This window comes from Rattus rattus, chromosome 3 (genome assembly GCF_011064425.1).
Source record: "Rattus rattus isolate New Zealand chromosome 3, Rrattus_CSIRO_v1, whole genome shotgun sequence".
Classification (NCBI taxonomy): domain Eukaryota; kingdom Metazoa; phylum Chordata; class Mammalia; order Rodentia; family Muridae; genus Rattus; species Rattus rattus.
In genome coordinates, this window is record NC_046156.1 from 104,960,910 (window position 1) to 104,973,695 (window position 12,786).

The 12,786-nt window shown below is 35.1% G+C and overlaps 1 protein-coding gene across 1 annotated transcript in view; it reads right to left on the minus strand.

Moving 5' to 3' along the window:
• LOC116895496 (rho GTPase-activating protein 20-like) overlaps positions 1 to 12,198 on the minus strand; it is a 193,484-nt gene extending 181,286 nt beyond the window's left edge. Inside the window, exons 1-7 of the mRNA XM_032896751.1 lie at positions 12,100 to 12,198; positions 10,016 to 10,199; positions 7,569 to 7,718; positions 5,466 to 5,507; positions 3,961 to 4,042; positions 1,517 to 1,594; positions 693 to 756 (exon numbers count right to left, since the gene is read on the minus strand). Of these exons, the coding sequence (XP_032752642.1) occupies positions 693 to 756; positions 1,517 to 1,594; positions 3,961 to 4,042; positions 5,466 to 5,507; positions 7,569 to 7,718; positions 10,016 to 10,134 (535 nt within the window). The 5' untranslated portion in view covers positions 10,135 to 10,199; positions 12,100 to 12,198. The remainder of the gene's footprint in view (positions 1 to 692; positions 757 to 1,516; positions 1,595 to 3,960; positions 4,043 to 5,465; positions 5,508 to 7,568; positions 7,719 to 10,015; positions 10,200 to 12,099) is intronic.
• Between the last annotated feature and the right edge of the window lie 588 nt (positions 12,199 to 12,786).

Sequence of the window (12,786 nt, forward strand, 5' to 3'; positions counted from 1 at the left end):
AGAATACGTTTTAAATTTGCCAAATTTCTTGCCTGCTTATAGAGAAATCTTCACACACACACACACACACACACACACACACACACACACACACACACATATTGTGAACACATTTTCCTTACACACTCTGAATTGTTCTTTGAATGTGTTTGTTTTAAGTTTAGACTCGTTCTTGTTTGTAGCTGTTTTGCTCCAATGTATATCATGTACAATATTGAACCTGGTTCTTGTGCAGGTCAGATTAGGTATGTGATCCCTGGACACTGAAGTGACAGAATGCAAGGAGCTACCACATGGATACTGGGAATTAAGGAGTTATTTCTTTGGCTAGTAGCATTTTCTGTAATAATTACCAACCTTTTTTTTCAGTTTTTTTTTTCAGAAACAATATATATCAAGAAAATCGTTTTTCTTTCTACAAAAACTATGTTTCTCAAGTGAAAAGCACAGATGCTTCAGTTATTTTTTTGTCAGATCTCTGTATCTTTCATTATGAGATCTTATCATGTGCTTGAAGGCTATGTTCTTGAAGGCTATGTTAAAGTTATTAATTAGGAATTTAATCAAAGAAATATTTAGTTATTTTGTTTTAATGTGTATTCAAATTTAAGAATAAATGATGAAAATATTGAGCTTTCAGGGTTAGACCACTGAACTCAGTTAGTCCTTCCTTAGATTTCCCTGTTACTTACCTTGGAGTGCTCTTAGAACTTCCTTGTGGCCGGGACTGAACCAAAGTTGGTAATCTTCAATGTTCTGGGAGCAAAAAAGAACCAACTGTCACAAATAACTTGACAAAAGAGTCTTGAAGATTCTAGTGATTTTATTTACTTACAATTTCTAGCTGTCTAGCAAGGAAATAATTAGGACAAGTATTAATGATATGTCTTCTGACCAGCGGTTTGAGCCATCAGGACTGATTTCAGGAGAAAAACCTTGGGTACTTACTTTTCCTACCTGAAGGACTACCCATGCTCTATTGATCCACAGTAGAATAAGAAATTGCATTCAGCCATCAACAGTAACCAAGACCAATATTATTACCAAATTATTCACAATTCCACTCACAGAGAAATAAAAGAAGCAATGAGAGTTGAGAGGAATTATATATCAAAAAAGAAATGCTATGAAATTTTAACAAATAGAAAGAAGTAAAGAACAAAAGAAAGAAGAAAGAAACCAAATCTTGTTGCCGCTAAGATTGGCATCCTTTAAATCAGATGTGTGCATACGACCAATTGATCCCACTTTATTACATGTGATAGTAAAGTATAGCTCAATAGCATTGAGTTTCATTTCTATGAACACTTAGAACAAATTCACGAAAAAAGACCCTCTCAAGTCTATTATTACATCTTAGATGCCTTTAGCTCCAAAAGCATATTGTAAAATATGATATGTAAATGTATCAAGATTAAGTTTCCTCTGTATTATTTATATGTGTACACATTTACACATACGTGGATCTCAAAAACAAAATCCAGTTTTAACTCAAAATAACTTGAGAATAACTTACAGGCACTCTTATCATTGGTAGTAACTTCTCCATTATATCATTCACAGTATCCATGTTTGTTGCTGTTACACATAAAGTCTATGAAAAATACAGAGAAGTATGGTGTCAAATAAGTTGGAAATTCATGATTACAAATTCAGTTACTGTCTAAACAGTCCGTATAATCTACAGTCTGTAATAACTGCTCTAAGATAGACTAAACATCTTGTTTTCTTCCCTTAAGATAACTCTAGAAAACTTTCTAACATATTTATCACAAAATTATCTCTGTGGGCAGTTGGTATTAAAACATAGCTGTAACAGGTTGTGTATGATAAAGGAAGACTGAGTGGCCATGGCTGCAGAAGCTCCGCACCCTAATACTCTTATACTATGGCAGTGGACAAGGCAGAGGGCGTTTAAAATAGAGCACAACTCTTTTCTTCCTCCAACATTTGTTAGACTTCCATTTTACAGCCTTACTTTCATACACAGCATGTGCACAGTTTTAGGAAAATCAGGACAAATAGAAGCAGCAAATAAAAATCAAAAGATAAAAACAATAAATAAAAGGAAAACAAAACAAACAAAAGTTGATTTAGAACTCTCTTCATTTCATGCTTTGTATATTGTTGGATGATATACAGATATATGGTACTGAAATATGTAATGGTGATAGAAGAAGAAACCAAAATGAATATTTGAGATATTCTCCATGACTTAATACTTCCAAGAACAAGCAAGGTGCTTATATTATTAGCTCTCTACTGCCTCTCACATTTAGAATCTGCTCAAGAGACCTAGGAAGACAGCAAGAGAACCAAGCATGAAACCAATTGACAGCAATCTGATAGCACTGATATCCTGGAGTTCTGATACATTATCATAGTGTATGACAGTGAATAGATAGGTATATCTTTATGAAGATAGTGTTTATAGTATCAGCTATCTGCAGTAAATGTTATGTCTAGGAAACAATCCCTTAAATATAAAACAGCACAAGTGCCCCCTCGCTATCCATAACAACCTTGAAAGAAGACCAGAGAAAATCACTTCATAAGCCATCTCTTTCACAGAGTTTTTATCTATTGTTTCCAATCCACTGGCCATAATATATTACCATATATATATGTATATATATGTATATATACATACACATATATATCCACACACATATATATATAAAATACACATATATATGTATATGTGTGTGTTCATATATATGTGAGTAATACTGATAATTTGTCGTTCCTGAAATTCAGCAGCAGAGACAAGAGAACATTTCCCTACAAGACTTTCTGCTTTTCAGCTCCTCTGTGTCCTGAGGACGCATATGGTTCCACCAAGCTACTGAGTGTTCTTCTGACATGTCACAGGCTAGAAATTATTATATTTAATTACTGCTTTATTTAACCTAGAAAGTATGAAGATCTAATTGTGTGGTGATTTTTTTATACAACTTGGTAAGTTTAATGCAATTTCAACAGTGAAATGTTAGAATATTGAACTCTAGGTACATTGTATACCCATTAGCATTTATGAAAGACAGAGAGATGCTGATCCCCTGAGACACAATCTATTCTGCTTTACACTAGAAAATGTCTTGAATGCTCTCCATGCTATGTAACAGTTAAATTTGTAATCTGCACTAAATCCAATAGTGAAAGGAGAACAATTATAAAAATATTACAAAATTAGACAATTATTTAATCGCTATGTGTGTAATGCAACAATAAAATTACTATTTAGTATGTGGTCATGAGTTTTATCCTAAGCAGTGTACACTCACACACACACACACACACACACACACACACACACACACACACAAATGGTAAGTAAATAAAAATTATTTCTAAACAGAAGTTACATGAAAAAATATCCCTATGCCTAGAACATTCAAATAAATATGAGATAAAGAGCCATGATTATGTAGCGGGCCTTCCAAAGCAGGTATGAGGAGCAGAGGGACAAACAGAAAGAGCAGAGGACAGTGGTACAGAGATCAAATGTTACGACAAGGTGGGTGTGCAGAACAAATTAATTCCTGATAATATTTGGCATTGTTTAAATGTGTTTATGATTATCTTATATAATATGAAATATTTTGATTAGAAAAGTATTTTAAAATACATATTAATCGAGCAACAATGTAAGTTTACACATATAAGCAATAAGAACTCAGGGGAAAGAAGTTTAATTCCAATAATATTACTTGCCCAGGAAATGTATGCTGTTGCCACTACCTGACTTAATTTTCAGGCATTTAAGAAAAATTATTTCCTCTTTTTTCTTGCATTAGCACGTGGAATAATCTTCCTTCTTATTGCTTTCCACATATGTAAATGCTTACTATCTCTAACCTCCAGCCACTTCTTATGTCTCTGTCTTCTATAACTACAAACTGCCTGCCTCACCACTAGTCATGAACTTGAACTATCAGTTTTGGTTTTGTATTCACATACACTGTCACAGGTTTGGATATCCTCAGGGAATATCTGCAGTGGGAAAGTTTTCTTGATCCCCTTCTTGGCTTTATTGATGGACCTGCTCAAATGCAATAAAAACAAGCAACAAAGTAAAATTAAAAAGATTGTAGCTTATTTTAAGAGAATGACTATTAATATTTTATAAGTACATTCTTAGTGTTAAATGCAAGACAATCAGTTCAGCAATATGCATTATTGGATTAGGGACTATTTAAAAATGTTTCAGGAACAAAGACATGGTCAGCTTCATCTAGGAAGCACATTGATCTAGGAAGCAAAGCCATTCCTCAGGACGTTTTGTTTGCAAAGTAGTTGTCAACTTGAGTACATGTGGAATGAACTACAATCCAGAAACAGAGGGCACACCTGTGATCCAGATCTTGAAGCAAGAACACACAGGCTGCTAACTTGACCTTGACATGGAGATCTTGAGGCATAGTGGCCATAAAGGACAAGGCGAGGTAAAACACAGCCATGATTAATACCTAGAGATTTAGGCAAGTGGATCTGTATGTTCAAGGTCAGCCTGCCACAAAGCAAGGTTCCATTCTAGGTGTGGTCGTACACACCTTTAATCTGAGTCAAACCTTCTGTTGGAGGCCTAAATAAGGACATTGAAAGAAGACTCGTTCTTCTTTGCCTGTTTATAATTAGTTGCCAACATATCTGTGGCCATCTACTGCTTCAGGATTCCAGTTCATACAGAAGACCAGGTGAAACAAACTATCGTCACAGAATGAACAACTACTAGATTTCAATTCACAGCTGCCCACTGTTGGGTTAGTTGGACTATAGAAGAAGGTCATCGTAAGAGCACCAGTGGAAGGGGAAGCCCTGGGTCCTGCTAAGAATGAACCCCAGTGAACTAGACTGTTGGGGGAGGCGGCAATGGGGGGGGAGGGTGGGGAGGGAACACCCATAAGGGGGAGGGGGAGGGGATGTTTGCCCAGAAACCGGGAAAGGGAAAAACACTCGAAATGTATATAAAAAAAACTCAAGTTAAAAAAAAAAAAAAAAAGAAAAAAAGATATTATTCAAAAAAAAAAAAAAAAAAAAGAAGGTCATCACATGAGTTTCTTTTAATATGTACAGTCCTTAAATTCTGTGACTCTAGAGAATGTTCTGTGACAAATACACAAGGAAAGGCAAAAATCTGTTTTACCTAAAAGAGGGAAGTAGCAGATGGTTTGAATGTACATGGTAGAGTAAGTTCTGTGGGGTTGAATTTACAATCAGACTGAAGAGTACTGTTTACTCCAATATAAAGAGACAAAATTGAAGGCAGAACATCCTCAAAACTAAATAAATGTGTGATAGAGAGGAGAATCTAAAGCAATATTGAGTGATCACAATATTGAGTGACCATCTGGTCAACAAAGTAGTTGGAGACAGCCTACCAAAAAATTTTTAAAAATGAAATGAAGCACAAACTGTAATTCCCTTGTCAGTATGGAATTAAAGTATAATCACACGTAAATTACCTGGTGAGGAAAGTATACCATTGCACTTTCTGTTCTTCTGAACTGTAATGTTAAAAGTGAAAAACAAGATTAGAGTCTTGACAATCTTAAGACTTTTAAGATTATTACACAGAAAATTACTATAAGATAATGGCTATCATGAGGGTGCAAGTGTAGATTGTATTCTTCATGCAACTGCCCTTCTGAATGACATGCTTAACTGGAACACTTGTATGACAGGAAGTTGAATCTAAGTGTGGAAACTAGTTGGGAATATCAAGACATGACTCTGTTCCAAGAGCAGTGTGACCACGACTGGGCCACCAATTATTCCTAGTTTAGTTTCATATGTATAAAAGGAGAGTTAAGACAGTGCCCTCTTAGTGTGAGGTCATGTTCACATAGGAATGTTACATTATTCACACTATATGACAGATCAGGTCCAGGGAGAATGCATTTTAAGAAAAAAATATTATTTATTTCCTTGTGTGAATTACAGAATTGGTGACACAAGACAGGTGGTCCTTCATTTGTGTGAGTCATCACATTAACTCTCCTGGTACAAATTAATAATAAGCCCAAAACTATGAAACTGTAGCATGTAATCCTCTAATTGAAGATGGATTAAAAATGAACTCACAAGGCTAACAGTTTAAAACTGCAAATGACATGCTGAATGAGTTAGACCTCATTGATATTCAGTGTCTTACAGTCATCAACATTGTCCTGCTGATCAAGGTTTTGCTTATCCAAACAGCAACCCCTTCCCTATGCACTATTCCTCTTCCCCATGCTCACAACCCACTGTCAGGTATTGTTTTTCCTTCTGTGTACATTGTTCTTCTTTCTGAAAATAATTATCCATCCTGCAAAGATCTTACATTCCCAGAATTTTCTTCTCCCTTTTAACATGGTTCTAACATTCATAACTCAAGCTAAATAGTCATTTTGATATTCTTGGTAACTTCCTGTGGAACTATGGACTGATACTTGCAAAAAGATGGACACATTCATGTTTTTACTATTAACAGTTCATCCAATGATAATGGCCAGTGTGCTTAGTGGAAGAGGCAGGACTTCCAGTTTTACCACAGGAAGGTTACCAGATGTAGGGGAGGAGAAAAAGATTCACCATGCTACAGAGGGAGTCACCAGCCTTGTGAGATCTGAGATGGATTGGCCATTGGCTGTTTCCCCAACTGGCCTTGGAGAGCAGGCAGGATATCAGAAATATAATTAATCTGAGGGTAGATTTAGGGTGCTGAGCTAGGACTATGGTAACAGAGCAAACAAAGTTGAGGGCAGATTCTGAGGTGTTGGGCTGGGAGTGTGAAAAAGGGCATGGTAGTTGAGGAAGGCTTAGAAGAGCCTGGCCATAGAGTTAAAACACAGCAAAATAAGCTAGTGTGTGTGTGTGTGTGTGTGTGTGTGTGTGTGTGTGTGTGTGTGTGCATATATGTGTGCCTGCATACCTCTGTGTGTGTGTTTGTGTGTGTGTGTGTGTGTGTGTGTGTGTGATCTACCTGTCTGATAGAACCATATTCCTTGACCTTTATCCTTGTCTGTTGACCATTAGACATCAGTGATATTCTGCTACACAGACATTCAAATACTTGAGCATTCAATAAAGAACTGTTTTTATTTATTCAATTAAATACTACTTTAATGGAAATTAACTGGGAAGTATTGGAGATATTGGTCAAAATAATTATATTATGCAGTATTATTGGAGATAAATCAATTTGTGTACTTTCAAATCCTAGATAATACCATGGGAAAAAGAATGTGGAGGCCATAGTAAGTCCTTGTTTTGTCAACATCCTTCTTTGAAGACAATGTACCTCCAATCTGACCCAAGAATCATGTGGATTCCTAGTGAACAACCCAGATCAAAAGCTAAGGAATATGCTTACACATGAAATGTATGTTGTAGAAAATATAGACAAACTAGGATCATCATAGAAGAGGTTGAGTTAGCAACCTGTATACAATCAGACTTAAATGAATTCTTATTTTGCACAAATTCTGGTTAATTGGTTTAACCTATAAATTACAAAGCAATGGGCTGCCCACAGTTTCTATAGCTATCCTCTTGTGAATATAGGTCCAAATTGTAGGACTTACCGAAAGGTGGCCAAAGCATTCCCAGTGGCCCAGTAGAAGAAGATGGTCTTGCAAGTACAGGTTTGATTTGCCCTGACAAGTTCCACATCATCCACCACCCACAGATAATTCAGTGGGATGATACATTTTATCTTAAACTTTTTCTTAGTCCTAGAAAGAGAATCAGGTATCTCTGTTAGTTTGATTTGCACTGTCGTTGGAATTGCTTGTAGAAATGCCTCCAGAGCAGAGGATGCCTCCTTCATTTTATCCCCCAGGAACAGTTCAAGCCATGGTAGCCATGGTAGATGAAATTCAGTTAAGCATGTACTGAAAGAAGTCAGTGGACACAAGCTTCTCATTGGCCACAAATAGACCTAGCTTGATCATTTTCTGAATGGAGAATGTTAGAATGAATATACTATGCATATTATATATAGGACACTTTTAGAAAACCATGTGTTTGAAGATTTTTCCCTTAATTTTGTTAATTTGGAAACATTTCAATTCATTTCTATAATGTCATACCAAAAAGAATGGTTAAATTTTTGTATTTTTAATTACATTTGATAATGTATGCGTGTGTGTGAATTTGGGATTGTAATTCTGCATTTGACACTATTAACCAACTATGTTGGTCCAAAACTGAGGATATTGACTCTGCCTCCCTCAGATTCAGGAGATAATATAACCTAAGTATAAACCGTGATTCAAAACTCCTATATAAACATATTGTAAACATCAAAATGTGTAAAATTTTTGAAACAGGATATTACAGGAATGATTTCCCACAGTATCTAATGTAACAGGTAACAATCAAAATAGAAGCATATCATGTAAATATAAAAATAATAAATTACTTGCACTCTTCACACAAACATAAACACATGTCTCAATCATGACACATTTGTACTTATATTTACTTTCAAACTCAAGTCATCTAATTGTATATGTTCATATATATATATATATATATATATATATGAACATATATATGAATTAAAATTCAGGAGAAATGCATAAACCTAAAATCTTCGATGCCAATGTCTGATAAGAGATAATCTACCTTGAAAATGGAACTGACAATCATTTCCTATGAAATTAATAATGCTCATTCCAAAATTTGAATGTCAATCTCACATTAGTTTTAATTATTATAATAACAAGGTGAAATAGAACAAATATATGGTTTTTCAAGAACGTTTCATTTCCTTTACTCTCAAAAATCACTTACACAAACTACACTTAAAAGGCACAGTATCAGTATATACATATTTTTAATACAAATGAGTCAATTGCGGTCTTTTAAAAAGATGTATTTCCAACTGGGGTCCAAAGGTGAGTTGATCAGAAATAACAAGAAGGATAGACATATTGATAGACAGCCAGGTCATTCATTTATTTTGATTCTGCATCAGTCAGATACTAACTACCATTTTCTATGCAAGGAACTTACAATTACTAATGAGGGTTGAAAGCCAAATTTACCCAATTGGTTGAATCTATAACATACAGAGTAATTCTCTTCTGAACAATTTATTTTCTCACATTTTGAAGTAGATCATCAGGAATATTGTTTAAGGATGACCAAAAATTTTATACACTAAATTGAATAAAGTATAGTATTGATGTCTGTGCTCCAAACCATAGAGGAACTTAGGAGAACATACCTTAAATTGCTCACTTGAAAATATCCATAGCAGCTTCATACATTCTAGAATAATATGAAGACTATAATCATGGCCAGCGAAGATTATATGTGATGTGGTTCCAGTAAACACCACCATGCTTATAAGTTACAATGCAACCATGTATCTGGCCTCATTTAATCACAGCAGTTTTCGCTATCATGTGAAGAATCACCAGACAGGAACTACTCTGTGCCTGCCATTTCCCCTCATTAGTAGCTGCTGTCACTAGAGATAGGAGCTGCTTCTTGTCTCTTCATATTTATTTGGAATCTATGTGGTCAAGAGGCTTACATGTGTTGACCTTGTGTGCAACGTTCATAATCTGGGACTTTCCCTTCTTACTTCTATGTAAATCTGGAAACAATAAGCAAGATGACACCTGCTTCTTGTATTTTGAATATTTTATTTTGAGAACATGTCTCCCTGTAAAGTCCACATATCCCAAAAAGCTTCAATACTCCTAAGTCAGTTTTAACAATGCTAGAATTACTAGCATGTGCTTGTACATCCCTTCTTACTGTGATTCAAATAGCAGGATAAATAATTCCTTTTTTAAAAATGCCTAAAACTTTTTGCCAAACAAATTGTGGAATGAGTAGCCAAGTGTCCACCAAATTTCAACCATAGTAGAGGAAAAAGAAGTTGTGATAATGAAGTAATGAAGTAAGTATGTTTTATTTTAAACAAAATTTAAAAAATACTATTTATTTTTAGTACAAAAAAGGCTGATTAAAGTGTAGTTTCTCATAGTAAGGAAAGCTTGTTGCATATACTCACAGGTTAGTAGACACAACCAAAACATCATCAAATAAGGAGAGATATCTTTTATTCCTTTTCCTGCCACTTGTGAGTTCCACAGGGCCTTGACAGAGCAAGGTTCGATGTATTTCCCCCATGTCTTCCTTCACAAGGGTTTCCACATAGAATAAAAACTAACAGTACTCCTGATACAGGTCTCCAACTAAAAGAACAAAAACACAGTGGGTAAGTTATTAGACCAATGTTCATACTAAATTTTAAAGGGTTCATGATGTTAAAACACAGTAAATAAATCTGAAAGAGAAGCTCTGAGGAATAGCACAAAAACATTTATAATGCTAGCAGTTAATATATGGTATATATGTATAAAATTAAAAAATAAATAAAATGTGACATTACAAGATAATTGTAACTCTTAACATAAATTATATGCTAATGAAAAAGATAGTAAGAAATTAAAAAACTAACCAGAATTAATAATTTTAGACTGCTTTTTTTTTTCTTTTTTTGCAGATGAGGACCGAACCCATACCACTGAGCTAACTCCCCAACTTAGACTGCTTTTTATACATGTGAACAGCCTGGCTTTACCTGTATTGGCTTATATGTCTGCTTCCTTCAGAAATTTCTTTTTAATGTGATTGTCTCATCCCCACACTGTCTTGAATGGTGAAAACTTAGACATGAGCAGCTGGCATTTATTGTCTTCTGAAGATATAATTGTATTAATCTAAACAACTCAAGCCTAAGGCCTCTGCTTTCGTGATCCTGAGGTTCAGCAAAACTTTCAAAACTATTATAATACATTAGATCACTGTCAAATCAGAAATAAAAACAAATACTCAAGCATTCAAAAAATATTTGAGAATTGGTCTTGTCCAAATAAAGGTGTCATTTCCCTTGCCTCTTCCTGTGTCTCCTACAAGGATAACAACATAGATTCTGGGAAGTGAAAATACTTGTACATTTTAAAGTCTCTACCTAGATTCCTGTACCTCTCCAAAACCCTCTATCATGTGTGCTATGTGAACTATAGAACCCCTTTCCACCTATAGGAATTTAAAGTTTCTCATACTCAAGTTATCCTCATTTTCCCTACTGATATTCTTCCTTCTCTGTTACCAAGCATTGGCCATACCAAATCTTTTACCTTTTTCTCACTACTCAGAACCTTCCAGCCTCCTCTGAACATGTTTCCTCTTATCCATATTGAAATTCTTCCCTGTAATAATGGGGTGACTAACCTTCTGGTAGTTTCTGTACTGTGAAATGATCATTCAATGGAATTTTTATGATATAAATTTTCTTTAAGGGACTATAATTCTGCCCAAAACCTGTTCACATCTCCCCCCCCCCTATTTTTTATTAAACTGGGTATTTCTTATTTACATTTCAAATGATATTCCCTTTCCCAGTTTCCAGGCCAACACTGCCCTAACCCCTTCCCTTCCCCTTCTATGTGGGTGTTCTCCTCTCCTTCCACCCCCATTACCATCCTCACCCCAACAATCCCATTCACTGGGGGTCCATCCTTGGCAGGAAAAGGGCTTCCCCTTCCATTGGTGCCCCTAGAGGCACCAAATATTTTACATAGCAAGTATTTAGTATCTCTGAGAATCAAAGCATCAAAGGGATACAGAAGCCAATCTTTGTCATCACACACTTCAAATAATAAAATAAAAATATGTTAAAAATTATACAAACTCAAATTCGTGATAAGAGAAATTAAATCTGATTTAATATTCGAATACCCAGAAACAGATGACAAAGAAATCAATATGTGTTGTAAAGTATAACAATTTGAGGAAATCAGAGAGTCCTTGATCACTTTTTTAAATTTTGAAACATAATAATCACTCATAACTAGGGCATACTTTTTAAAAAGATTTCTAGAAACCATTCTCCTACCTGATCAAAGCACATCACTCCCCACATAATAACATTGTTTCTAAAGGAGACTGGTACTGATATTGCTACAGTGAGTAACTTTTCAAAAGACCCCTGCTGAGTGGAGAGTTAGTTCATATTAAAGGGAGGACTGAAGAGAGAACACCTCCTGATTCCACTAATCTATCATGAGGATGAAATTAGTTATAAAATACCTTTTCAGTGGAGCCCAGAAGGGAGAAACTTTGAATAGACTTGAAATTTTATTTCGCTTTCCTACTCTTGAACACCAAACTGGTGACTTCAGTTAGCAGGAAAACCACTGAAGCCTGAGACCCCGGTGTTGTCAAGGAGAAGGTGTACTGTGATGTCATCACTCTAAGGTTCCTGACAACTCCCACAGTTCCACATGCTTTGCCTTTTCTTATAACTAGTGCCTTTCAACGATTACATTTTTAATACGTATTGAACAGTAAGACTTTGTAGGGAATAACATAGTTTCACAACTAAGCATAGGTATATGAGAATTACATTATATAGGTGAGAGATAGAATATAGAGCCAGATGCATGCTAGGTCAACAGACAAATTGATAGCTATTGTTTGGCTTGTTTCATTACTCTGCTCATACAATTTGGATATTAAAACATATTAAGTGAATATCACTCTGTCAAAAACATGATACAACTTTCTATGAGTATTTAGAGAATAGCTTTTACTCAGAATGCATTTAACACCCAAGAGATACAGAGTCATGAGGAACAGCAGCTATTGGTTGTGATCAAATTCTTCAAAGAAAAATATCAAGATAGGTTCACAATACCAATTCAATTTCATGATAAATAATGAAAGTAAATGAATATGTCAGGGAAGTAGTTCATGTATAATCTGAATTAATATTCA